General features: G+C 58.5%; 1 protein-coding gene across 6 annotated transcripts in view; it reads right to left on the reverse strand.

The window, feature by feature from the left end:
- Nucleotides 1-1,231: 1,231 nt before the first annotated feature.
- CORO2B (coronin 2B) overlaps nucleotides 1,232-22,608 on the reverse strand; it is a 100,328-nt gene continuing 78,951 nt past the window's right edge. For all 6 annotated transcript variants that reach the window (XM_010955336.3, XM_074354279.1, XM_010955334.3 and 3 more), the window contains 10 exons: nucleotides 18,857-18,973; nucleotides 11,997-12,146; nucleotides 11,177-11,341; nucleotides 9,163-9,279; nucleotides 8,935-9,039; nucleotides 8,331-8,427; nucleotides 4,920-5,032; nucleotides 4,543-4,633; nucleotides 4,203-4,342; nucleotides 1,232-3,037 (listed from right to left, as the gene is read on the reverse strand). In XM_010955336.3, coding sequence (XP_010953638.1) covers nucleotides 2,906-3,037; nucleotides 4,203-4,342; nucleotides 4,543-4,633; nucleotides 4,920-5,032; nucleotides 8,331-8,427; nucleotides 8,935-9,039; nucleotides 9,163-9,279; nucleotides 11,177-11,341; nucleotides 11,997-12,146; nucleotides 18,857-18,973 — 1,227 coding nt within the window. In that variant the 3' untranslated portion in view covers nucleotides 1,232-2,905. The remainder of the gene's footprint in view (nucleotides 3,038-4,202; nucleotides 4,343-4,542; nucleotides 4,634-4,919; nucleotides 5,033-8,330; nucleotides 8,428-8,934; nucleotides 9,040-9,162; nucleotides 9,280-11,176; nucleotides 11,342-11,996; nucleotides 12,147-18,856; nucleotides 18,974-22,608) is intronic.

Consider the following 22,608-nt stretch of genomic DNA (forward strand, 5'->3'; position numbering starts at 1 on the left):
CTCCCCGGCAGAAACCCCAGGGGCGTGTTTCTCCGATTCATGTTTGGCAGAAGCACTTTTCTGCACAAGCCCCGGAGGAAGCCGTCAGCTGTTCCCCTTTTCCTGACAGACTTCTCTGCACCCCTCGAGCTAGACAGTGGTGACCTTGGGGGCCTGTCCCATTCTCCCCACCGCTGGTATAGTGGAAACTCAAGTGTTAGGCCAGGAAGGGACCCACAATTGTCCTGTCCCCTCGTAAGTAAGGCCCAGAGAGAAGTGAATTGCTTAACGCCACACAGCCCGTCTCCGGGGTCCTGCCGATGCTTTTCCGCCGCCTTTTGTCATTGCCCCCTCCAGCCCTCTTTTCTAAGACTTTCATTGCTTTCCTCCGGCTCTTCCGTGGTGTCCACACCGCCACATGTCTGTCCACTCTGCAGCCCAACAACTCTGTTCAATGACAGTTCTGATTCGGTGAGAGACTGGGGTGTCCTGGGGGCCTGGCAGCCCCTGCCCACCATCCTTTGTGTCACCGTGGGCCCCAGCCCTCCTCCCAGGGGAGCCCCTGCCCAGCGCTGGGCCTGGCTGAGGACTGGGAGCACGTGCCGCCCCTGGTTCCGGGCTCAGACGGTCCACCTCACTGTGTGTCTTCCCCGTGACACCAGCTGCGTGACCTGGAGTGCGTCACACTGTGGACCTGGCTGCTCTTCCCGAAGACGGGAATAAGTAGAACACATCACGGGGAGCTGCCGTGAGGCTCAGAGGAGCCAAGCAGACGGAAGGCGCTTTGTAAACGAAGCATCATTTCAGGCATGTCCTAAACACGGGTGGCCTCCAGACCTCACACAGGGCTGGGCACACAGCAGACGCCCGCCAAGCAGCTGCAGAGCGGGGTCTCAACTGGGATGGTTCTGAGCCCCCAGGGGACGTGGGGTGGCATCTGGAGACACTTCTGTCTATCACGACCGGGTAGGGGCTGCGTGGCTCTGACCAGTGCAGGCCAGGGAGGCTGCCAAACAGCTCACGGTGCCCAGGACAGCCCGCACAGCAAAGCACGGCCCAGCCCCAGATGTCAACAGTGCTGAGGCTCAGCTCTGCTGCAGGGAGATGACAGTGTGCAACTGTACCTGTAGATATGGACGCGGTTTGTCGTTCCAAAAAAGCCAAGGAGCTGTGGGCGGGGAGTTAACCATCAAGATACCACGGTGACCAAGAGCAAGGGCCGCCCAGGCTAAGTGAGATGGTCACGTCCAGGTCTGGTAAGTTGAAAACACTTTATTTCAATTCTGTCCTCGGGAGGCAGCATAAATAGTCACAGAGGACCACAAAGTTCAGTGGGGAAGAAAAAAGCTTCGGGCGCGCGGGGGGAGGAGGTGACAGCTGACGTAGCCTAGCTGCGGGGCTGGGGTGAGGCGGTGGAGGGCTCTTGGCGGAGAAGCCCAAGGGGCTGGGGGGCGTTCCCCACCCAGGCTGCCTCGGGGGCTCCGGGAACCCAGCCTTGTGGATGGATGTCCTGCAGGGCGGCCACCAGACAAGCGGGTGTGGAGCATAATGCGTCTGGAAGGTCCAGGCTAATGAGAGAGAAGGGTGAACACCCATCCCCTGGCCCGCAGGCCAGGCCTCACCCCCAAACTGTGAGTTTTCTGAGAACAGTGTTCATGGACTCTGTGGGTAGTGAGAAGTGAAGGGTGAAAGGACGGGGAAAAAAAAAAGAAAATTGCAGAAGACCAAGTGAAATGTGGCATCTCCCAGGATCCTGTGACCTCGGGCCTCAGTTTCCTCATCTGCAAAGTGGGGAGAATGCGCCCCAACTCCAGGAACAGAGGTGAGGCTCAAATGGGATCCTATGTGTCGCAGAACTGTGCAAACTTTAAAGTGCTGTGCTGACGTGGGGCTGTGGTCGTCCTATAAGTGTAAGGCTGCACGTGGCTGAGAGCAGGGTGAGAGGCCCCTGCGCCGCCGTCCCCTGCTCAGCCTCGCCTTCCAGGAGGAAGAGGCCTCATCTCAGAGGGAGTCCCCGGGGGGCCGGGGGGGGTGCAGGGGCACCAAGGGCAGTGTGACACGTTGGCACTACTGGCATTGGCAGGCGGTCCTCCTCCTCCAGAGACCCGGGCCCTGGAGGACTGGCATCTTGATACAACAGGAAGGGCCAGGGCCCCAGGTCCTGGACACCAGTGGCCCTGGTCCTGAGCCCACTGTGACCTGCTGGGTGACTCAGTCTCTTCCCCATTGCTTTCCTCAGTTCTGTCATTTGTAAAACGGGGACAGTATTCCCTACCCTGCCTACCTCAGAAAGTAAATGGGGAAAGGGTGTGGCCAGAGCTTTGAACAGCATCAGGGGAAGGCAAGGGGTCATTATGGCCTTGGTGAGCGATCCTCATAATTCCCTGAAGACAAGAGAGAGGGGCAAGAGACAGAGCGGAGCTGGGCCGCTCGCAACCTCGCCAGGTGAGTCAGGCGTCCAGGGCTGCCGGGAAGAGAGGGGGCAGGGGTGGGGGAGGACCGCAGGTGCCCGCGATCCAGCCCTTGCTGCGTGTCACTGGGACGCTGTGAGCCCAGCAGGGAGTGCTGAGATGTCCTGGCAGCCCCTTGGCAGGGGAGAAGTTCAGCTTCCAGGTCCACTGGAGTCTTGGCTTCCCCTCTGCTCCTTGGTCCACTGAGGGCACCCCTCGGGGCGTCCGTGGTCTCCGCCCGGCTGGGGGGATGCCAGGGCTCCTGGGGTGGCAGGGGAAGGGGCTGCCAGCACGGGTCTCCAGGAGAGGGTGGGGACTTGAGTGCAAGAGGTCGAGAGGTCAGAGGTCAGCTTCCAGTTCTCAGGCGGCAGGTGGGCCCTCAGCTCTCCCCCCGCTCCAGCCCCGGCTCGTTGCTGGGCTCAGGGATGAGGGAGGACCAAGGACGGGAGGCGGGCCTGGGAGGCCGCCCCGCGGGGCTAGCAGTTCTTGGGGCTGTTGCGCAAGTTCTTCAGCTCCAGCTGGAGCTGCCGAATGTGGATGTCCTTCTGGGCCAGCTCCTCCTTCAACCTCCGAATCTCATCCTGCTGCCGGAAGAACATTCGGAGGAGCTGGTGGACAGAGGAGGGGGCGGGGGTGAGAGGTGACATCTGGGGGGCAGGGCCCTGCCGCTCCCCCCACCACTGCAGCCGCGACTGCTGATTATCAGGGATTATTGGCTCCGATGTGTCAACGAGGCCTTTTTTAATTCCCAGGGACTGGACGCAGTTACTGAAGGGAAGTTCATACGTGTGTGTGTGTGTGTGTGTGTGTGTGTGTGTGTGTATGTGTGTTTTCTTCTTAAAGGTGACTCGGGTCCCTGCGGCTCTGCCTTCTCCAGACTCAGCTCAGGGCTTCTGTCCCTGCCCACCCCCACCCCCACCCGACCCGTGAGGCAAACCCGAGGGAAGCTCTGGCCTATGCAGACGTGGATCTGGGCCACAGAGGCAGGGACGAGTCCACACAGGTCAGTTTTCCAAATGTCCTGAGCTCACCGTTTAGAGGTTCAAACCTAGCGCTTCATTTACCTACCATCTTCCCTGCTGACACAGGACCCTCACAGGCACACCCAAGCTTGTGCCTGGCCTGGCGGGAGCTGGTGTGAGCACAGCCTAGGAGCCTGACAGCCGGGATCCACGTGCAGGCGGGTCCCTGCGGCCACCCCCACTCCGGCAGCGTCAGACCCAGCGCCCGGCTCACGGTGCACATGCCATGAACCCTGGCTGGGCTTGGCTGGGCTGGCCTGGGCTGAGGGTGCAGCTGGAAGGACAGGTCTCTCGGGGGCGTGGACAAGGCCCAGCTCTGGGAGCCCCCGAGGGAGCTGCTTCTTTTCCAAACGGCACAAAGAGTGCTTTCAGTCTCTTCCACAAAAACAGGGAGCTGCCAGCCCCGTCGCTGCTGCCTGGCCGGGGAGGGTCGGGACGCAAGAGGCTGGCTTTGCCCTGCGAGCCAGGAGTCGTAACTCCTGGAACACCAAGCAACAGCGACACTCTGAGATGGATTCACGGGGACACGTAACTCCGGGTTAGCGGGGGGCAGGAGCATCACCAGCCCTCCCACAGCCCGGCCTCTGCTTACTGGGGTCAGAGGCGACGGGAGCCAACGGCTGGCCACCTACGGTATCTGTCCCAGAGAGATAAGCGCTTCAGGGCGGAGCCGGCTCAGGGCCTGCCGCCCACTGGAATGCAAGGGTGTCGCGCGTCCAGGGTGTGGGAGGCGGTAACTGACACCCCGTACCTCGTTCTCTGTCCTGGGTGGGACATTCTCTAGCAAATCTATTCCGTTGACCACAACACTCTTCTTTTCTTTGATGGGAGCCTTGAACACCATTCTGGAGGACTTCTTATAGCCTTCTTTCAAGGACATCAGCACGGGGTCTAAGGGAGGAAGGGACACGTTCGCACTGACAATTCGAGGGACGGCCAGGTGGCAGTGGCTCTCATTTACACGTGCCTGGACGTCGCGCGAGCATGGGGGCAGGCTCATCGAGGAGGCCATGCGAGGGGAAGGAGCGAGCTGCACCGAGGGCCAAGGCTGTGGCCCCGAGCCTCTTCCGGGAAGCCCACCCACGCGGTACCTCGGTTGATGCCTCCCAGCCACTCGTCGGGGGTCAGAGCTGGCTCGGTGCCTGGCGTCATGGGGTAAATGTCTTCCTGGTAGGAATCCGACTGCAGCGGGGAGAGCAGAGAGTGGACAGATGGGAGCTTCTGAGAAACCCCTGCTCCCCAGGCAGACTCTCCTCGCTGACCTCCAGCCACGCCACCTGCCCTCCAGCCTCCAAGCTTCCCGCTTGGTGCCCACCTTGCCTTCCTTAGCAAGCCAAGCTCTCCTCACCAGGGAGCGCCCCCCACCCACCACCCCAGACTGGGCCTGAAGACCCCAATCCGCAGGGCTCCTTTTGGGCTCTGCCAGGCCGATGGTCAGTGGCGGGCAGGCCAGCCCAGCCCCACTCACCCTCCGTGGCACGATCATGGAGATGGGCTCGATCAGGCCCTTGAGAGTCACCAGCTTGTAGAAGCGGAACACCTCGCAGGCAGTCACGTCCAGCCCGTGCTTGGGCATCACCCCTGTGGACAGGCACACGCGGCTGCGGGGGCCGGGGAACCTCTCCCCAACCCCCCTGCCTGATGACCTCGGCCAGGGGAAAGGCTCAGGAGGAGGGCACTAGGGTTGGAGGGCAGGAGGCAGGCTGGGGGCTTCCTGAGTCAGGCCCTGTCTCTGGGTGGTGACTTCTCAAATGCGTCCCGTGGGCCAGCCCGGCCTCACGCAGGGTCGCACGGCAGAACCCGGCCTCTGAGAGCCGGAAGGGGCCGCAGGACTATCTGAATTGAATGTGCTCTTCTTACATGTGAGACTTCTGAGGGTCAGAGGGGCAGGGGCTTGCCTGAGGGCGCAGAGCGTTGTCGCTGTCTGAGCCACATCACCTTCTGAAATGAACTGGTTTCTCAAAGCCTGTGTCCCCCGTCCGGAGAAGGAGGGAGGAAGCGTTCCTCGTGCACCCCTGAGGTTTACGTGCAGCCTGAGGTGGCAACTTCCTCATGCGCTTCTATGACCGACACGCGTGCATGAGAGCAGGTACCGTCTGAGTGTGCACGAGACACAAGCCCCTCACAGCTGCGTCTCTGAGCACCTACAGATTGTTCCACTGCAGGGAACAGCGCAGCGTGGTGTTAGGAGCACAGGCCTTGGGTGGGACAGAACCCTGGGCTTGAATCCTGACTCTGCCCTCCTTCCGGCTGTGGGTCCTTGGGTAAATCACTGCCCCCCTGAGCTGAGAGGAGCCCAGTGGGGGCTCCTCAGGAGACGGTCAGGGGGCTGAGTGTGAAGATGCTTGTCAACTGCCGGGACCACGATGAGGACAGATAACGTTAGTTTTTCCTCCATGATGTGAGTATGAGTTAGGGTCCCCCTCTCCGGCTGGCTCTTCCAGATAAGGGAGTCCCACGGCATCGTGGTACCAAGGGGGACCTGAAACTAGCAGACCTGGGTTTGAGTCTGGGCTTTGCCACTGAGGAGCTGCGGGACCTGCCTGGGGTGAGTCGGGCAGCCCCTCTGAACCTACGAAAAACGTCTAGCTGGTGGCAGACACTCAACAGCGACCACAGGTGAGAGGACGGGGAGAAGCGGTTCGCCCGGCCCTCCCCCACCCCCACCCCATCTCCCCGGGTCCTGCTGACCCTGCCTTCTAAGCACCCCCGGAGTCTTCCTCTCGTCTTCCCCGCCACGCCGCCCCCAGCCACGACCCTCTCACGCCTAGATAGCCGGTGGCCTCCTGCCCCGGCTCTGCTTTCCCCCTGCCCCTTCGAAGTCCATTCTCCCAAATCCACTCTCCCTGCAGGAGCCAGAGCCATCTTAAACTGACCTGTCAGATCAGGTCCCCGTGTCCCATCTCCACCCACCCACCCACCCAAGACAAAGGAAGCCCCGTGTGAGTTCCCAGCAAAACCCCAGCGCCGCCCTCCGTGTGGCGGCAGCAGTGCAGTCAGGAGAGGCGCGCCCCTCCAGCGCGGCCGGGCGTCGGCCGGGCCGGTGGGGGTCTGGCTAGGACAAGAGGTGGAGGAGGGAGGACGCTGCCCCCTTCTCCGGCCTCACGTGTGAGCTGGGACAGCTCATCTCATCACCTGCCCTCGGCCTGGAGTCACACCATCGGCCCCCCTGGGTCTCAGGCCTTCAGACTTGGACTGAGTGACACTGCGGGCTCTGCTGGGGCTCTCGCCGGCAGACAGCAGATCACGGGACTTCACAGCCTCCATAATCCCGTGGGCCAAATCCTCGTAAGTCCCCTCTTATAAATATATTTGGTTTCTCTGAGAACTCTAATGCACCCTGTCTAACGTGCCCCATGCGACCTGGCCCCGGCCCGGCCTCCACCCAAACCCTCTGACCCCTTCCCCGTCTTCCACACGCTGCAAAGCCGACTCTGCGCATAGCCACCCCTACCCCTTCTGCTCCTGGCACAGGCCAGGCTCATTCTGGCCTGAGGGCCTTTGCACCAGCTGGCACTACTCTTCGCCTTCCTGCCTTCCAGGTCGTAGTTTGCAATGTCTCCTCCACAGCAAGGCTTCCCAGCCACCTGGCCTGGCCCAGCTCCCAGTTCCCCCTGTCCTATCACCCACGGGGTGATTGTCTTCTTAGAACTCACTACCATCCAGTATTTTCCTTCCTTATTTGTTCATCGTCTGTCTGCCCTCAGAGGGATGTGAGTGAGGCCGTGTTCTCTCTCGTTTATCACTGTACCCTAGGACTAGCTGGTTCCCAGTAAAGGTTTGTTGAATGACTATGTGCAGGAGCAGGAGGAGCCAGGTGCTCTGCCAGGTGCTGTGTACACATGGTCTCTGAGGTTTACAACAGCCCTCCAAGGCAGGGCTATTGATTATCCCCACTTTACAGAGGAGGAAACTGAGACTCAGGGGGTTATGGGCACAGATGAACCAGAATATAAACCTGGCTGGGCTCCAAAGTCCAGGCTGCTTGTTACAGTATCTGATGGCAGGGCGACAGTGAGGGAGGTGGGGAAGGCCGAGCACGGGGGAAGGGTCATCCCAGCGGGATGGTCACTAGGACCTCAGGTGTATCTCCGGGCCTCCACTTTGCTGCTGGTCACTGAGGGGGGCCCTTGGGGCCCTCCAGCCCTGCGATCTCTGCAGCTGGCCCTCAGGCCCTGTCCATGATACCAGATCCTCAGAGGGACCAAGCCAGACTCAGTTCTAAGGAGAGGAGGGAACAGAACCCCTGAAGAGATTTCCACTCAGTGATTTGGACCCCAAACGGGAGACAGCGGGATCGTACGCACCGCCAGCGTTGGTCAGCGGGCTAGACTGCCCCGTGAGGCTCAGTGGTGGGAGAGGGTGGGGCGCGGGGACCGGCTCCCTGCACCCGCCAACCTGGAGCCCTCTCGAGGGTTCGCCTGGGAACTTGGGAGCTGGGGGTGCAAGGACAGAGCTGTTTCCGGACCCTGGGGGTCCTGGCTTCCCCGAGGCTTCAAGGAGGGGCCTGGGTCTGGACCCCGATCTGACCTTGAGTTACTGAACCACCTCCCACGATGTCAGAACCACGGCGGGCTTCAGCCTCCCTGTCTGTCAGGGGAAGGAAGGCGCCGTGCACACCCCTGCAGGCTGCTGACCACAGAGAAGCCGGGGGACGCCAGGCGCCGAGGACTGAGGCAGCCGGCCAGGCGGGCGGTGGTGGGCTGGCGACCTTCACAGGGCAGCGCCTGACTTGCTGGTAGGGCCTCTCCTGACTTGCCCTGAGCTGTGGCCTTCCAAGCCTGATTTCTCATTCAAGGGTGGGGGAAGTGACCCAAGAGCCAAGCGTCCAGTGTCTCCTTCCACAGCCTAAGGGCCGCGGCAGCCCCTGGCGCCTTACCCAGGCCTTTCTGCGGGGCTGGGGAGCGGAACTCCATGAGGTAACTCAGGTAGGGCTTCTCCGTGCTGATCTCGTAGTACCGGATGTTTCCATCGCCCTGGGGGCCGGGAGGGAGGCGGTGAGGGAGGCAGAGGGGCCGGGGCAGGCTGGGCAGGCCCTGTCCACTGGCTGCTGAGAAGAGGCTCCGTGTGTCTCGGGGCGGGGGTCGAAAAGCAGGGAGACTTGGCCTCCAGCCCCCGGGCGGGCCTGCCTCAGGGACTTGCTAGGGGAGGTGGGCTGGAGGTGGAGCGGGGTGTGTGCACGCGTGTTGCGTGTGTGCGCACACATGGGCACACAGACAACCTTTCTGACAAACAGGATCTCCTGGCCGGTGCCTCAGGCTCCATCACTAGTCACTCCAGGCTCTGACCTTATTCCCACTTAAAACCCCACCCCAGTTCGCTGCTGAAGGAATTCTGTGATTGACCCTTCAGGAGAATGTGTCCGACTTGAGAAGAGGGTGAGACCTTGGTTGGGCCGGAGGAAGACCAGAGAGGTTAGGCTGGTTCTTCTCGGGGGCAGGGGTCTCCCGCAAGCTGCCCCGTCCCTCCCCGAACTCCACTACCTTTCCAGCCAGGTAGAGCATGTGGGTGTCCGCGTCGTAGAAGGGGAACAGGAGGCCGGAGAGCCCATCGATCTCCTCCTCGATCAGCGGCATGGAGAGGTCCTCCTGCGGGGTCGGGGGGCAGCATCAGCCCGCGTCCAGGCAGGCCAGCGCCTCGCCCTCTCCAGTCCCAGCCAAGCCCTGGGAGCTACAGCCTTTCAGGTTGCCACCCGCCCGCCTGCCGCTGACCTGGTCCCAGAGGGCGATCTGCCTCGTGTTCCACCGGGAGACCCCCGTCGTGAGCAGCCGCTTCATGTTCCCCAGGAAGACCACTCGGTTCACTCTGTGGTTTTTGCAGTTCGCCTCCTGGCAGGGACAGAGGGCCGGTGAGCTGGGCCCCAGGCACGCGGGTGCCGGGGCGGGCTGCCCTGCGGCCCCCAGGGGGCATTCACGTCCCAATCCCTGGAACCTGCGAATGCTTCCTTGTTTGGAAGAGGGTCTTTGGAGACGTGATTTTAGTTTAAGGGCCTTGAGATGGAGAGACTCCCCTGCATCAGCCAAGGGGCCGTAAACACCATCACGAGTGTCCTTACTGAGGAGAGAGGCAAAGGGAAATGCCAGGGATGCCGAAAGGAGAAGCTGGTGCAACCGCAGAGGAGAGGCTGGAGTGGTGGGGCCACAAGCCCTGGAAGCCACGGGAAGCTGGAGGAGGCAAGGAAGGGAAGGCCCCTCCCGAGAGCCTCCGCGGGGGTGCGGACCTGCTCACAGCTCGACGTCGGACCTTCCACCCCCAGAGCCACGAGAGGATCCGCTGCCGCTGCTATCGGGCCCAGAGCGGGTGGGGACAGGGAAGCCGGGGGCTAACGTGGACCACGTCCCAGGCAGGGCCTTGTGGGGCAGGGGACCAGGAGCTCCCACCCAGGCATCTCTTACTAGCTGGCACAACACCACCTCCTGCCAGCACTCCCTGAGGCTCAGGAGGCCGGGGCTCACGCTGGTTCACTGCTGGTGACTCGCTGCACCGGGGGCTCCTTCGAGCTGGGCCGCCCTCTGCCTCTCGGCTCACAACACCTCCTTTTCCTCCTAACATGCGGGGTCCTTGGTTGGCCAGGACGAGTCAGCATTAGGTAGAAACCCGAGGCTGGCGGAGCAGTGCAAAGACCCAGGCTGGCATCGCTTGCTCTGGGATTTTAGTGCCAAGTTCTGCTAAAAAGGTCCAGCCCTGCAGGAGACCCTCACCCTCTCCGGGTGTGTGTCCACGCCTGTGAGATGAGGTTGGGGTCTCTGCTCTCTTACATCTTTTCTGCTCGGCGTCCGGCTCTGGGGTCCAACTGGCTGCGTGCGGTATCTAGCTCCTCCTGTAACTGTGAGAGTCGAGTCTGCCCCTCTCCAAGGCCCAGCGTCCCCACGTGGGAAATGGGACCAGTAACAGCAGCCGCCTCAGAGGATTGCGATGGCATTAAGCGAGGTGACGACGTGGAGCCCTGGGCCTGGTGCACACCACCCGGCGAGCTCAGAGTGGGCGGCGGTTAATACCAGTGGACGGTGGTTAACACTAACCCCACGATGACTACCATCGGCAGGACTAGCCTAGAGGGCCTTCTGGTCCTGCAATGCTGGCTTCTTCCACGATAAACACAACCAGGTCACGCACCGATCTTTTCTTGTGTCAGGAGGTAAACCTCGGATTTCAACCAGATTTTCCATCCCATCTACACCCGTGACTGGCACGCAGCAGGTGCTCAAGAAATGTGAATTTCTTATTCCCAAATGGCAGCTAATCACTTCCTCATAGTCAAGTCCCAGGAGACTCAAAGACCGATCCTGGAGCAAGTCCGCCCTCCTCCTCCCCACGGGGAGCCGTCCCTCGGGCTGGCACCCTGCACCACTTCCGCCAGGCTCGTCCCACACAGGTGGCTGGGCAGTGAGTCCCAAGTCCCCTCCTCCTGTGCCCACGAGGGTCAACACGCAGGGATTCCTGCACTGAAGGGGGTCATCAGTTTGACCCCTCTGGGGCAAGCAGCCAAACCGCATCGGGGGAGAAGGGTGCAGTCAGTGGGGACGAGAAAGGGTTCTGAGGTCTCTCCCCACTTAGAACAAGGCAGGGTTCCTACGAGCTGGAAGGGCCCAGAACAGACAGGCTGGTCCCAGGAGGTGCAGGTCAGGTGCACGGGAGAGGGGAGCTGGCACACCCTTGCCCTCAGGGCTGGCTGACAGCGGAGCCCCAGGCCCCAATACCCCTTGACAAGCTGTGGGGCTTCACCTGCAGCACGCGGCCCGAGCGGGGCTCGATTACGCGCAGTTTCTTGTCCTTGCACGTGGTGGTGAGCAGGCTGCCGTCAGTGTTGAAGGACATGCAGAGGATCACGTCCGAGTGGCAGTCGATCATCTTCACAGGCTCGCCCACGTCTAGGTTCCAGATGAGGACCTGGGAGGGCGGACAAGCAGGAGGCGGGCTCAGCCCTGCACTGCTGGCACAGGCGTCTGTCCCCAGCCACACCTGATGGCCCTGGGGAGGTGTGCCATGCAGGGCTGGCTGTGCCGGGAGGCAGGACAAGGTCGCTGGGCCCTATCTGAGAGGCTGGTGCGTCCCTGTCACACAAATCCACCGCTGTCCTTGGGCAGATCCCAGCCCCAGCCTGAGCTCCACTTCTGCTACCAGCCAAGAGGGTAAGTCCTCCTGGCCAGGGGGCTGGCACGCCTCTCCAGGGCATGCCCGGCTGGGGCGCCCTTCCCTTCCCTCCAGTAGCTTTGGGTGCTCCTTTTTCCTACCAGGAGGGCAGTGGTCGCATCTCGATTAAGAAGTGGTCAGGCAGAGAGTGTGGGCATGGGGCGGGCACTCTCCCAGGGACCAGCGCCAGGAGAGGGCGGCAAAGGTGCCTCCGGCTGCTGTGGACCCCAGGGACAACGGGCGCACAGCAGACGCCCAGCCAAGTGCTGACTGGGTGGATGAGTGACCACGGATGGATGTAATGGTGTTGGCTACCGTGCTTGGGAGTAGCCTCCAGGCCCACGCAGACGCCCTTCTCTCCCCGCGCTCCCCTCTGGGCTGGCTCTGGCCACAGCTGCCCGTCGCGGCTCACCTTGTAGTCATAGCCGGCGCTGAACAGGACGTTGTTGGCGGTGGGGTGCCACTCCACCAGCCCCACGCGCCGGCTGTGTCCGTGCAGCTCCAGCAGCGCCTCCGTCATGTTCCGCTTCAGCCCGCCCTCGGGGACCTCCCAGATCCGCACCTGCAGAGGGGGCGGGGCCTCGGCTAGTGGGCAGGGCCGGGACAAGCCTCTGCCGCCCTCTTCCTGGGACCCCAGGCTTTCGCATCTGCCTAGTAAGGCCCCTCATGGCCAGGGGCGGGGCAGGGCCCGGCTGAGGGGTGGGTTCCAGGGCGAGGTTAGAGAGGAAAGAGACCATCTCCTCTGTGCCTTGGGGAGGGCCTTCTGCAGCGAAGTCTCTGCAGACCTCGACAACTGTTAATACTGGCGTGTTGTTACTGTTACGGTCTAGCGAGGCCCAGAGGACCACACAGTGGGCAGATTTTAGCAAGCACTGCATTAAAAGTCTGTCCCTGCCTCCCTTCCCACACCCTTCTAACAGTGCCTTCAGCCCCAGCGCCTGTTTGCTCCACATGGCCCTGTTCCTCACCCTGCCTCACACCCAGGATGGACTCCTGAGCAGAGGGAAACCCAGAGTCTCCCCTGAAAGATGAAGAACGAGGGGCAGACTGCTGAGTGCTGGAGCCTGAGCCGAAAGGATGCAGGGCCTGGATGCAGCTCTTCTCAGTCTTATAGCCGCTGACAAAGAAGCAGGGGGATGTAGAGAGAAGCAGAGAGGAGACCACACGGCCCCAGAGAGGGAGAAGCTGCGCCGTTTCTCTGCCATCTCTGAGTAACCCCCGATTGTTTTCATTAATGCTGGCGGGCTTCTGTTTCTCAAGCCAAACATACTCCGGACAGTTTCAACTGTTTCATCTGTAAGAGGGGAGGGGGAATGCCTGCCTGCCTTGGTCACTGGTAGAATAAAACACTGGTTGTACATACGACCCAGCAGTCCCACCCTGGGGCACATGTCCAGAGGAGAGTCTAATTTGCAAAGACACCTGCACCCCGATGTTCACAGCAGCACCACTGACAACAGCCAAGACATGGAAGCAGCCTAAGTGTCTATTGACTGATGACTGGATAAAGAAGTTGTGGTATATTTTTATACACACCACACACACACACAATGGAATATGACTCAGCCATAAAAAAAGAATGAGATAATGCCATTTGTAGGAACATGGATGGACCTGGAGATCATCCTACTAAGTGAAGTAAGCCAGACAGAGAAAGAAAAATACCATATGAGATCACCTATACGTGGAATTTAAAAAATGATACAAATGAACTTATTTACAAAACAGAAACAGACTCACAGACACAGAGAACAAGCTTATGGTTACCGGGGGTAAAGGGAGGGGGTGGAGGGACAAACTGGGAGTTCGAGATCTGCAGATACACACTACTGTATATAAAACAGGTAACAAGTTCATACTGTGCAGCACAGGGAGCTATATTCAATACCTTGTAATGTCTATAATGAAAAAGAAGCTGAAAAGGAATACATGTGTGTATAACTGAATCACTATGCTGTACACCAGAAATTAACACATTGTAAATCGACCATGCGTCAAAAAAAAAAAAAAGATACTGGTTGTAAAAGTTTGTAAACTCTGAAGTGCTCTGAAGGCCTCTGGAATTCTAGTTTTGTTATCATCATTAATACGATTTATTATGATCTAACCGGGTAGCGAGGAAGCAGCACACGTGACTACCACTTGGGACACCTTTAAACAGACCTTTTGAAAACGTGAACTCCACCCTTGCTAGTGATGAGAAAAACAGGAAAAACAGCTTTGAGGTAGCATTTATAACCTTCTAAAATAGCAACTGAAAGAAAAAAATCCCCAGTGTTGACAAGTTTATACTAGAACTTGTAGACTCAAGGATTCAGGTAGCGCTGGTTGTATTATAAATCAGAGTAACTCTTTTGGAAGCAATTTGGCAATCTTTAGCAGGAATGATAAAGATTATTATATTCTTTGACCTAGTAATTTCACTCTTAAAATTCAATATGAGCAAAAATCTCCATGCATAAAGATGTTCATTGCAATACAGAAAATTCAGATACACTCCAAGTGACCAACATCAAGGGAACAATTTAACATGCCATAGCGACATGGAACATTAGCCACTCGATGATGGTTCTGAAGGCTGTGAATCGACACGGAAAGCATGCCCCCGGGCCACCCTCCACAGCCCTGTGCAAGGACCATCAGACCTGAGGTCCGGTCTGGCAGTGGTGGGGAGGGTGAAGTGGGGCCCAGGCTGGATGACTCAGTGGTCACCAATGAGACACAATTTTCTTGTCCCCACATATAAGAGGAAGGTGACCCTTGAAGAGCGGAGACCAGTGCTTGGGTTAGACACACACACACACATACTCAGAGTCCCCCTCTCTCCCCCCGTTTCCTCCTTTTTCACCCACAGGGATGCTGTGGCCCTTCTGCAGCTCGCTTTCCTCACGTGACAGGAGAGTGGGCGTCTCTCCACACCTCTCCACCTGGATCTGCCTGATCTTTTCCAGTGGCCAGAGGGACAGCTGTTGTGTGACCGTTCTGTCCTGGGTTCAGTCAGCCTCTGTTAGTGGGCACCTGGGCTCCGCCACCGTTTCCCCGTTACAACGCTCTCTCCGATGACCAGGCCGGTCCCACGTCTCTGTGTGGTTGTGAGCATTCCTGTGGGGCACGGGCCTAGAGCTGGTCCGCATTCTTAGAGTTACTGTAAAATTGTCCCCCAAAGCTGTCCCAGTTCTCACCAACAGAGTCTGAGGGTATTTTCCTAAAGCGATAGTTTCAAAAATAGGTGTTTGCCCATCAGGTCAAAAACGCCACCTCCCTGCTGTCTGGACTGACATTTCTCTGATTTTTAGAAACACTGTGCACCGTTTTCCGTCTTGATAGGTTACTTTTGTTTGCACTTGAGTAGGAAGATCCAGAAACTTTCAGACTCAAGAGGACAAAACTTTAAGGACAGAAAGACAGGTCAGGGTGGAGGCATTTAGGAGCAAAGGATCTTGTCTACGGACACCTCACCCTGCATCTTGACAGTAGACAAGGACGACCACACACAGACGCCATGTCACTCGGCGGGTAAGTCGAATGACGCAGGAAAGTGGCTTCTGGCCTTCAAGAAAAATCTTTGAAACAGAAAGTTGAGGCTCACTCACTGCAGACACATCTCTAAGGAGCCAGGCCCTGGGCAGCCAGCGGGATGGGTGCTGAGCACGCGCCTTGCCTCCTCCTGAGCGACACGCAGTGGGGCCACGCGGCAGGCAACCAGCAGGAGCACAGACCTTGGGGAGCCCGAAGCCAGGCTGGGGGTGAAGGGGTGGGAAGGTCTGGAAGGTGGAGGGTTAGAAGACGGCTGTTGACCCACGTTTGAAAAGACAGCCTGGGGACGGGGGAAGGATGAGGAGACGGAAAAATGACCCGCATGGGTGGGTTCGGTCACAGCGAGTGGAGAAACTGCAGGTGGGTCAGCCGGGCTTGTGGGCGGCACGCCGGCAGTGGCAGAGGAGACATGAGGCCGCGTGTGTCCCACACAGTCATCGAGGCCCCAGAGAGCCCTGCTTGTGCATTGAGGCCCCAGAGAGCCCGGCTTGTGCTGAGTCTCGGGAGGAAATCTTTTCCCAGGGCAGTCTAATCCCCGAGGAGCCCGCTCACTGAGGGGCCCCAGGGCTGCATCGCATGCTGGGTTAAGGCAGAGACGTGGAGAAGCCGGAGGGCAGGGTCCAGAGGCTCTTGTCCCACTGACAGCTGGATGACCTTGGACGAGCCAGTCAACCTCTCTGAGGCGCAGGCTCCTTCTCTGGAAGATGAACTGGGGGGGAGGCACCTTCAAGGGGTGTGTGGGTTGAACTAAACGGGCCCTCAGGGTCCTCGTGAGTCTGAGGCTCTCCACCCACGTGGGCTGGTTTGCTGGCGTGACAGCTCTGCCTCGGAACCTCGGGCCTAAGCCGGGGGAGGGGCGGGCAGGCCGCGTCTGCACCGAGGCTCAGCCCCGGGACAAATCCAAGTTCCGTGGAGAGAAGGGCTGCGCGGTGGGCGGGTGGGTGGGGGGGAGCATGAGCTGTTTTCACCAATGCCTGCTACCTGTCCCCCAGAGAAGGAGGGAGGCAGGCTGCCTCCAGCCCCTTCCCTCCCTGGGCCCCAGTTTTCTCTTCTGCACATGGAGACAGTGCTAGTTAATCTTCCAACGTCTCTGCTTTTGACATCACTGCATGTTATCTTTAGGGGGAAGGACTAGCCCCGCTCAGTCCACGCTGCAGCTCCCAGCTGGCACCAAGTGCTACAGGAGCTCCGAGGAGGAGATGGAGCTCACAGTGGGCCCAGGTGGCTGCAAAAGGAGTTCCCGTCCCTTAACAGCCAAGGCACTTGTTGAAGACAAAGAGTGGATGGGCGTGGGAGGGGTGCCACGGTCTGCTCAGAGGTTGCTCTGGAAGGTCACTTCAATTCAACAGGAGCCCTAGCAGGGCCTGCCAAGCCGGATTTCTGGACGGAAGGGGAGGGAAAAGCGGCAAAGGAGCTTTCTCCAGCAAGCCAGCTGTGTCTGGGGCTGTCCCTTCCCAAGGCCCTTGGGTCAGAGCCCTGTTTAACTCAGTTACAATCAACTCAACACAACATGCCTAGCCGCTCCCCGTGTCACACCGGCTGGACACTCGGGGATGTCCACGTCGCTCACCGCCTTGCGGACAGCAGACACGTGCAGACGAGGCCGAGGCCAAGGCAGCTGATAAGGGCAGTTTATAAAGCTGCAAAACCAAGTGTCCCTGTGCACGGGGGAGGGAGCAGCTGGCCACGGAAGTGAGAGCTTTGTGGTCTGACCAACTCCATTCAAAGCCAGGCTCTGCCCTTACCAGCTGTGAGACTTCGGACTTCAGAGTCTTCGGCTGTGAGAAATGGCAGAGCCAGGATTTGAACCTAGGCCTGTGGCCTCCCGAGCCTGGCTGGTTGACAACTGAGCCACACGCCACACCGCCAGTGTCCCTGCAGCTGCCAGGTGCTTCGGTGAGGCCTCTTGGGGCTACTGTCCTTCCATTTCTAAAAGGAGCTGCTCCCTTCCAGCTCTAAGAGGCATTGGTTCTCAGGCTCGTGTGCGCGCGTGTGTGCATGCACACACGTGTGCGTGTGCGTGGGGGGGAGGGCAGGGGGGTGGGTGGCTTCCGGCTGCTTCCAGCAGGGCTGACATCCTGCCCCATCCCACCCCAGCTCCTGGGGGAGGAGCACCGCCTCTCCCTGGGGCTGAGGGCAGCTGCTGGATGGAGGAGCAGGGGAACAGAAGGGGGGGGGAGCTGCTCGAGCTGCCGCCCCCCCCACCTCCCAGGGCCCGCCTCTCTCCCCCTCCTGCCTCCCTCCCCCTCCTGCCTCCCCTCCCCCCCACCACTCTCTGCTCTCCTGGAGATGTCGGAAACCTCTCTCTGTGGCTGCTGGAGGAGGGCTGAGAGCAGGAGGCTTGGAAAGCCATAGCGCCCTTCCCTGCCGCCTGCCAGCTGCCCTCCCTCGCTGCGGCAGAAGCTATAAAAAGCACAGCCCTCCAACAATAGGTGACATCACCCAGCGGCGGAAAGAACTGGATTCTGCCAGATGCCAGGGAGAGTTACAGCCCCCACCCCCCTCAGGACGGGAGCCACCTGGGAAAGGCTTGGGTGTGTTCCCCTGGATCCTCGGAGGGAGGGGTTAGGAAACACTCCCGAGGGCCCCTCACGCTGTGGGGGAGGGGAGGCTGATCCCGAGGGACGTGGGGGACAGACTTCACCGGAGACTTTTCGAGGGATGTGGGATACGGGAAGGAGCTGGGAGGGCGTGGAGGCTGGCTAGGTTCCTTCAGTGTCCCCAGAAGGTAGTGAGACCAGCGGAGGGCAGCAGGGGAGCGGCAGGGGGCACCGCCAGGAGACGTGGGCCAGGCCGGCTGCCCACAGCATGTCTCTAGGCCCCTTCAGGCTGGCTCCCTCCCCAGCCCCGTCTGCAGCGCAGTGCCTGGCACATAGTGGGTGTGCTGACTGACCTCGTGACCTTGGTTCTGGGCGTGGTGTCTGATGCACAGAACGTTGACCACTGGGTCTGGAGGGGGTCGAGGGAGGCCTGCCCCGGTGGGGGCTTTGATGGAAGCAGGAAGGTCAGTCAGACAAGTCGTGGCAGCACTGCCAGGCCTCCTCCCCCCACCCCAGGGGTGCTGGCTCCTCTGCCTTCACAGCCCACCTCTCGCAGGACCCGGGTGAGGACGCCCTGCTCCGTGCGCCCTCGGAGTCCCGCAAGGGCTTTTCCCAGAGGGCATGCTGAGATGGAAAGACGGAGCGTCTGATGGACCTGAACTGTCAGCCCTTCGAGGCTCTGAGCCTCCGCTTCCTCTCCTAAAACTCCAGGCCACCATGGTGGGTCCTTGGACAAGTCACAGCAATTCTCAGTCGGTGTCCTTCCCTAAAACCATGGCTCGTGGAGGACAAAGATAGACGGTACGCTTGCCCAGCCTGCAAGGACGGGCCTCCTTTCCTCACAGCTCACCCATGTCCTTCCTCCCCCTCTCCTTCCTGGTCCACATTCCTCTTCCTGTCCTTCTCCTTTCGAGACCACAGACCGGTGCTGAATCACACACTTAATCTTTTTCTTCTGATTCTCACCTACAAAGCCAACACCTCCCAGTGAAATCACACTAAAGGCACAAGACCTGCCAAACAGCCCTTGGATTTGCTCCCTCCGCCCTCCTCCTAACTGCCCGTCCTGGGGCTGCTGGAGGGACGACCAAGAAGACAGGGAGGGCAAAGAAGGGGAAGGAGGCAGTCTAGGGAGGCCTCCTGGAGGAAGCAGAGGGGCCCTGTGGCCCCCCCAGGGAGCACCCCCGCTGCTCACCGACGTATCCTCCGAGCACGAGGCGATGATGTTGTCGATGAAGGGGTTCCACTTGATGTCCAGCACGTTGCCCTGGTGACCACAGACCTTGGGGTAGTTGGGCTCAATCCTGCCCGTCTGCCGAGGAGAGAGACAAGGAGATTAGTCTGATGGCCCTGGGATGACCTGAAAGAAGAGCTTTATCCTGGGCTTCTAAGCTGGACAGGAGGAGCCCTGAGGGCCCACCACTGTCTCACTTGCCTCTGGGCCCCTGCAGCTGGCTGGGCCACACTGCTCTGTGGCTGCGTCCTCCCAACAGCACGAGGTTATTCTGCCTGTGATGTGAGCGGTGCTGGTCCCACAGGCAGCACCCTTGTTCAGTGTGCCTCTTAAACAGACACCTGCGCCCGGTGCCCTGTGGTTGAAAGCATCATCTCTGGAGTCACACAAGCCTGTGTCTGAATCACAGCTCTGCCACTTTTTAGCTCTGTGGCCTTGGGAAAGTCAATGAACTTCTCTGAGCCTCGGTTTCCTCCTTTCTAATATGAGGATAGCGACACCTATCTCATCAATGTCGTGAGGATTAAATGAGCTAACGCGCTTAGCAAAGCGCTTAGTGTGGAGATTACCTTCAGAGCGAATGCTCAAACTATGACAGTAGTTAATTATCATACAGGTTAAGTGACACCTCCTCCAGGAAGTCTTCCCTGATCCTTCAGTGGGTTAAGAACTCGTCCTCTGTGTGCTCACAGCATTCTGGTCTTCCCTCTATTATAGGCACCATCATGCAGAACTGCAGTCTGTTTCTATCTGTCTGTGAGCAACTGAGGACAGGCTTGTGCCTTTCTTTATCTCTGAATCTCCAGCTCCTTACAAGCCTGGCACACAGTAGGTGCTCAGTACCTTCTGCAAGGGGGATGGAGTCCACCAAAGATGATACAAGGGGTGTGGGGGTGGGAGTAGTTCCACTCTCAGTGGCTGTAAAGGAGGCAGGGAAGGAAGGGGAAATTGTTGGCAGAAGCTGGGTCTCCATCCCCAAGTCTGCTTAATGTTAGCTTTTTGGGGTGTGGAGGAAAGAGGGAGCGATTTCCAGTCCCTGCCCGTCTGCTAATAGTGGTTTGGGGGTCAGAGCACGTGATGCAGGTCATACATCACCCTCCTTTAGGTTTCTTGACCAAATAATGAGGCCGACGGTCAGTTTCTGTCCAGCTACACCTGCCTTGTACCTCGCCAGTGAGAGGGGCAGGGCTTACCTCAGAGACTGAGCCACACGTGGCCCTGGGACTTATTACGGTTACACAGTGTCTTCTTTAACTCTCACAAAACCCTGGCAATTAGACATGAGGAAATTAAGGCCCAGAATGGTCAAGCAACTTCCCCCAGGTTACCCAGCTGACAGTGAAGCTAGGATTCCTACACAGGGTGACCCACTTAAGACGAGTTTCCTAAACCCCACTGCTCATCGTGGGCCAGCTCCCCACCTCCAGCTCTGATGGTCGCAGAGAGACAGCTGCTTCCACCGCTCATTTACTCTCTGATGGAGCCTCTCCTTACGTCTGATCCCCTAGGCTGCCCTGGAGTGGTCCCGGAGCAAAGCTGCATTAAGCTTTTGGTGCCCAGCCCAGCCCAGGCAAGTCTGAGGGGCACCGAGTCAGTCAGCAGGTGGCCATCAGCTGGCAGCAGTTCTGGCCAACAGCCTGAGGGGGGTGCCCTGGAGGGGAGGGGAAGCCACTCACTGGAAGGATTCACAGTGGGGGAGGTCAGACGCTGCTTTGGGCAGGGAACAGGCCGAGGGCAATCCTGATGTAATGCATCCTTTCAGGGAGACCTCTCTTTACACAACGGGATGATGCTCATGACTGAACTGCATTGTTTTCCATGTGAATGGTGACCCCCTAAAGCTGTGCAGTGCACATCCTGCCTGGCCATACACAGCACCCTTGAAGGGAAGGACCTCCTTCCAACCCAGCAGCTCTGATTTTCCTGTTTTATATAGTAGGGTTCCACATAAAATTTTGTTGGAAAGACAAGTTTCACTGCTAAGGAGGGAAGTTGGAAAACCACAGTTCTGTAGAGAAATTAAGCCATTAAAGATGCAGCTATTAACCCCAGGAAAGAAGTGGTGTAAGAAAGCTAATGCGACCACAGTGAGGGTGACTTATGTAAAGCATTTACATCTCGGTAGTAATGTAAATCCAGAATATTTATTCAAACATGAGTTGTGCCGTAACATGCTGGGAGGACAGAGGCAGGAAAGCCTGTGTGTGCAGAGTTAGGAGGGGAGACAGAGCTGGTAGAGAGGTGACGCCTCGTCTTCCATCACGAGAAGTCGACACACAACGTCTAAGCTTTAAAAATCAAGTCGCAGCCGTGAAAGCATGTGATTAAGAAATAGAGGGACAAGCACCAAAAGAAATAGCTAAAAGCGATGGAAGCAGCGGCCTCCCATGGAAATGGGGGGTTTAGCAAAGGGGGCCAGGGACTGAGGGCACAGGCCCTGGTGTGCTGGTAGATACTGAGCTGATCTTCCAGGAGGAAGGGCCCCAGTTTGGCGTGTTCGCCAACTTCAGGGCTGCAAGCATTCCCACCAGGGCTAGTTTCTACCTACCAAAATGATACCACCAAAAGTAGAGCTAAAAGAGACTCCCAGGAGCACACCATTATTTGGGCACAAAAAATACCACTTCTCCCATACAGATACAATAACGCAAACAGCCTCGTGAACACGGATGGCAGGAAAACAACCAGGCAGCAGTAAGTTTTTAGTATTTGGTAACCTCTGTTTTTAACATAATTCATTTAACTGAAAGTTGCATAACTTAATTTTTAATAATGGCTGTGTTTAAAACCCAGCTTGCAAAACTACGGAAAATTTAACAACAGGCTCTCGGGAGCCGGTCCGAGCCGACGCCGCACGCCCCTCGCAGAGCCACAGGCCTTAGATCCTCGAACTCTGCACATTACTTGAAACACATAAAAATGAATGAACAAACAAATGAAACGCATGTACCAGGTGCTCTAAAGGAAGCCTGTTCTGAATTTGTTTTTCTGAATTTTTAACAAACGTGCACGACCCTCTCCCAGACACCGTCCCCCAAGCCCGTTTTCTGTTCCACTTTCTGGATGGGGGTGTGACCAGAGACCAAACCTTAATCTGGTTCTTAACCGCCACCCAGTTCTGCCGTCTCACACCTGTGCCCACACTGGCACTGCCAGCTGTTACTAATGCATCCGTATAATCAAATTTACATTGATCTACAGATATAATCAAATCGAATCCTCATAACAACCCACCTTTCAGCTGAGAAAACTGATGCGTAAAGAGCTTCTAAGGAGTGCAGTCGAGGGTCTTCACTGTTTCATAACTTCAGAATCGCGGTTGGGATGGTCAGCTCACAGAACTGTCCAGCATTAGGGTTCTCAGGGGTCCCAGGTCTACCCTGCCATCTGGGGTTTTGAACCTCAAAGAGAGTTTCAGCCTCAACAGAGCTTGAGCTGAGACCTTGCCACACGGGGCTGGGTGGGGATGCCTGTTACACAGCCTCTGTAACCGTTAGGGAGACCTCCACGCCGTCAGGGTGGCCTCATGGGAAAAACGTCCAGCCCCTCTTCATGGGGACCGACTCTCCATGTCAAATGTTGGACGGTAGCTGTTGTGCACCCTGAGTCTTCTCACGGAGGAGCCCGGTGCTGGAGACCAGGCTGTATCTCACACACGCCTGATCTGCCAAAAGACAGAGTGGTAGGAGCCGGGAACCAGCCTCTCCGCCGGG

This window comes from Camelus bactrianus, chromosome 27 (genome assembly GCF_048773025.1).
Source record: "Camelus bactrianus isolate YW-2024 breed Bactrian camel chromosome 27, ASM4877302v1, whole genome shotgun sequence".
Taxonomy (NCBI): Eukaryota; Metazoa; Chordata; class Mammalia; order Artiodactyla; family Camelidae; genus Camelus; species Camelus bactrianus.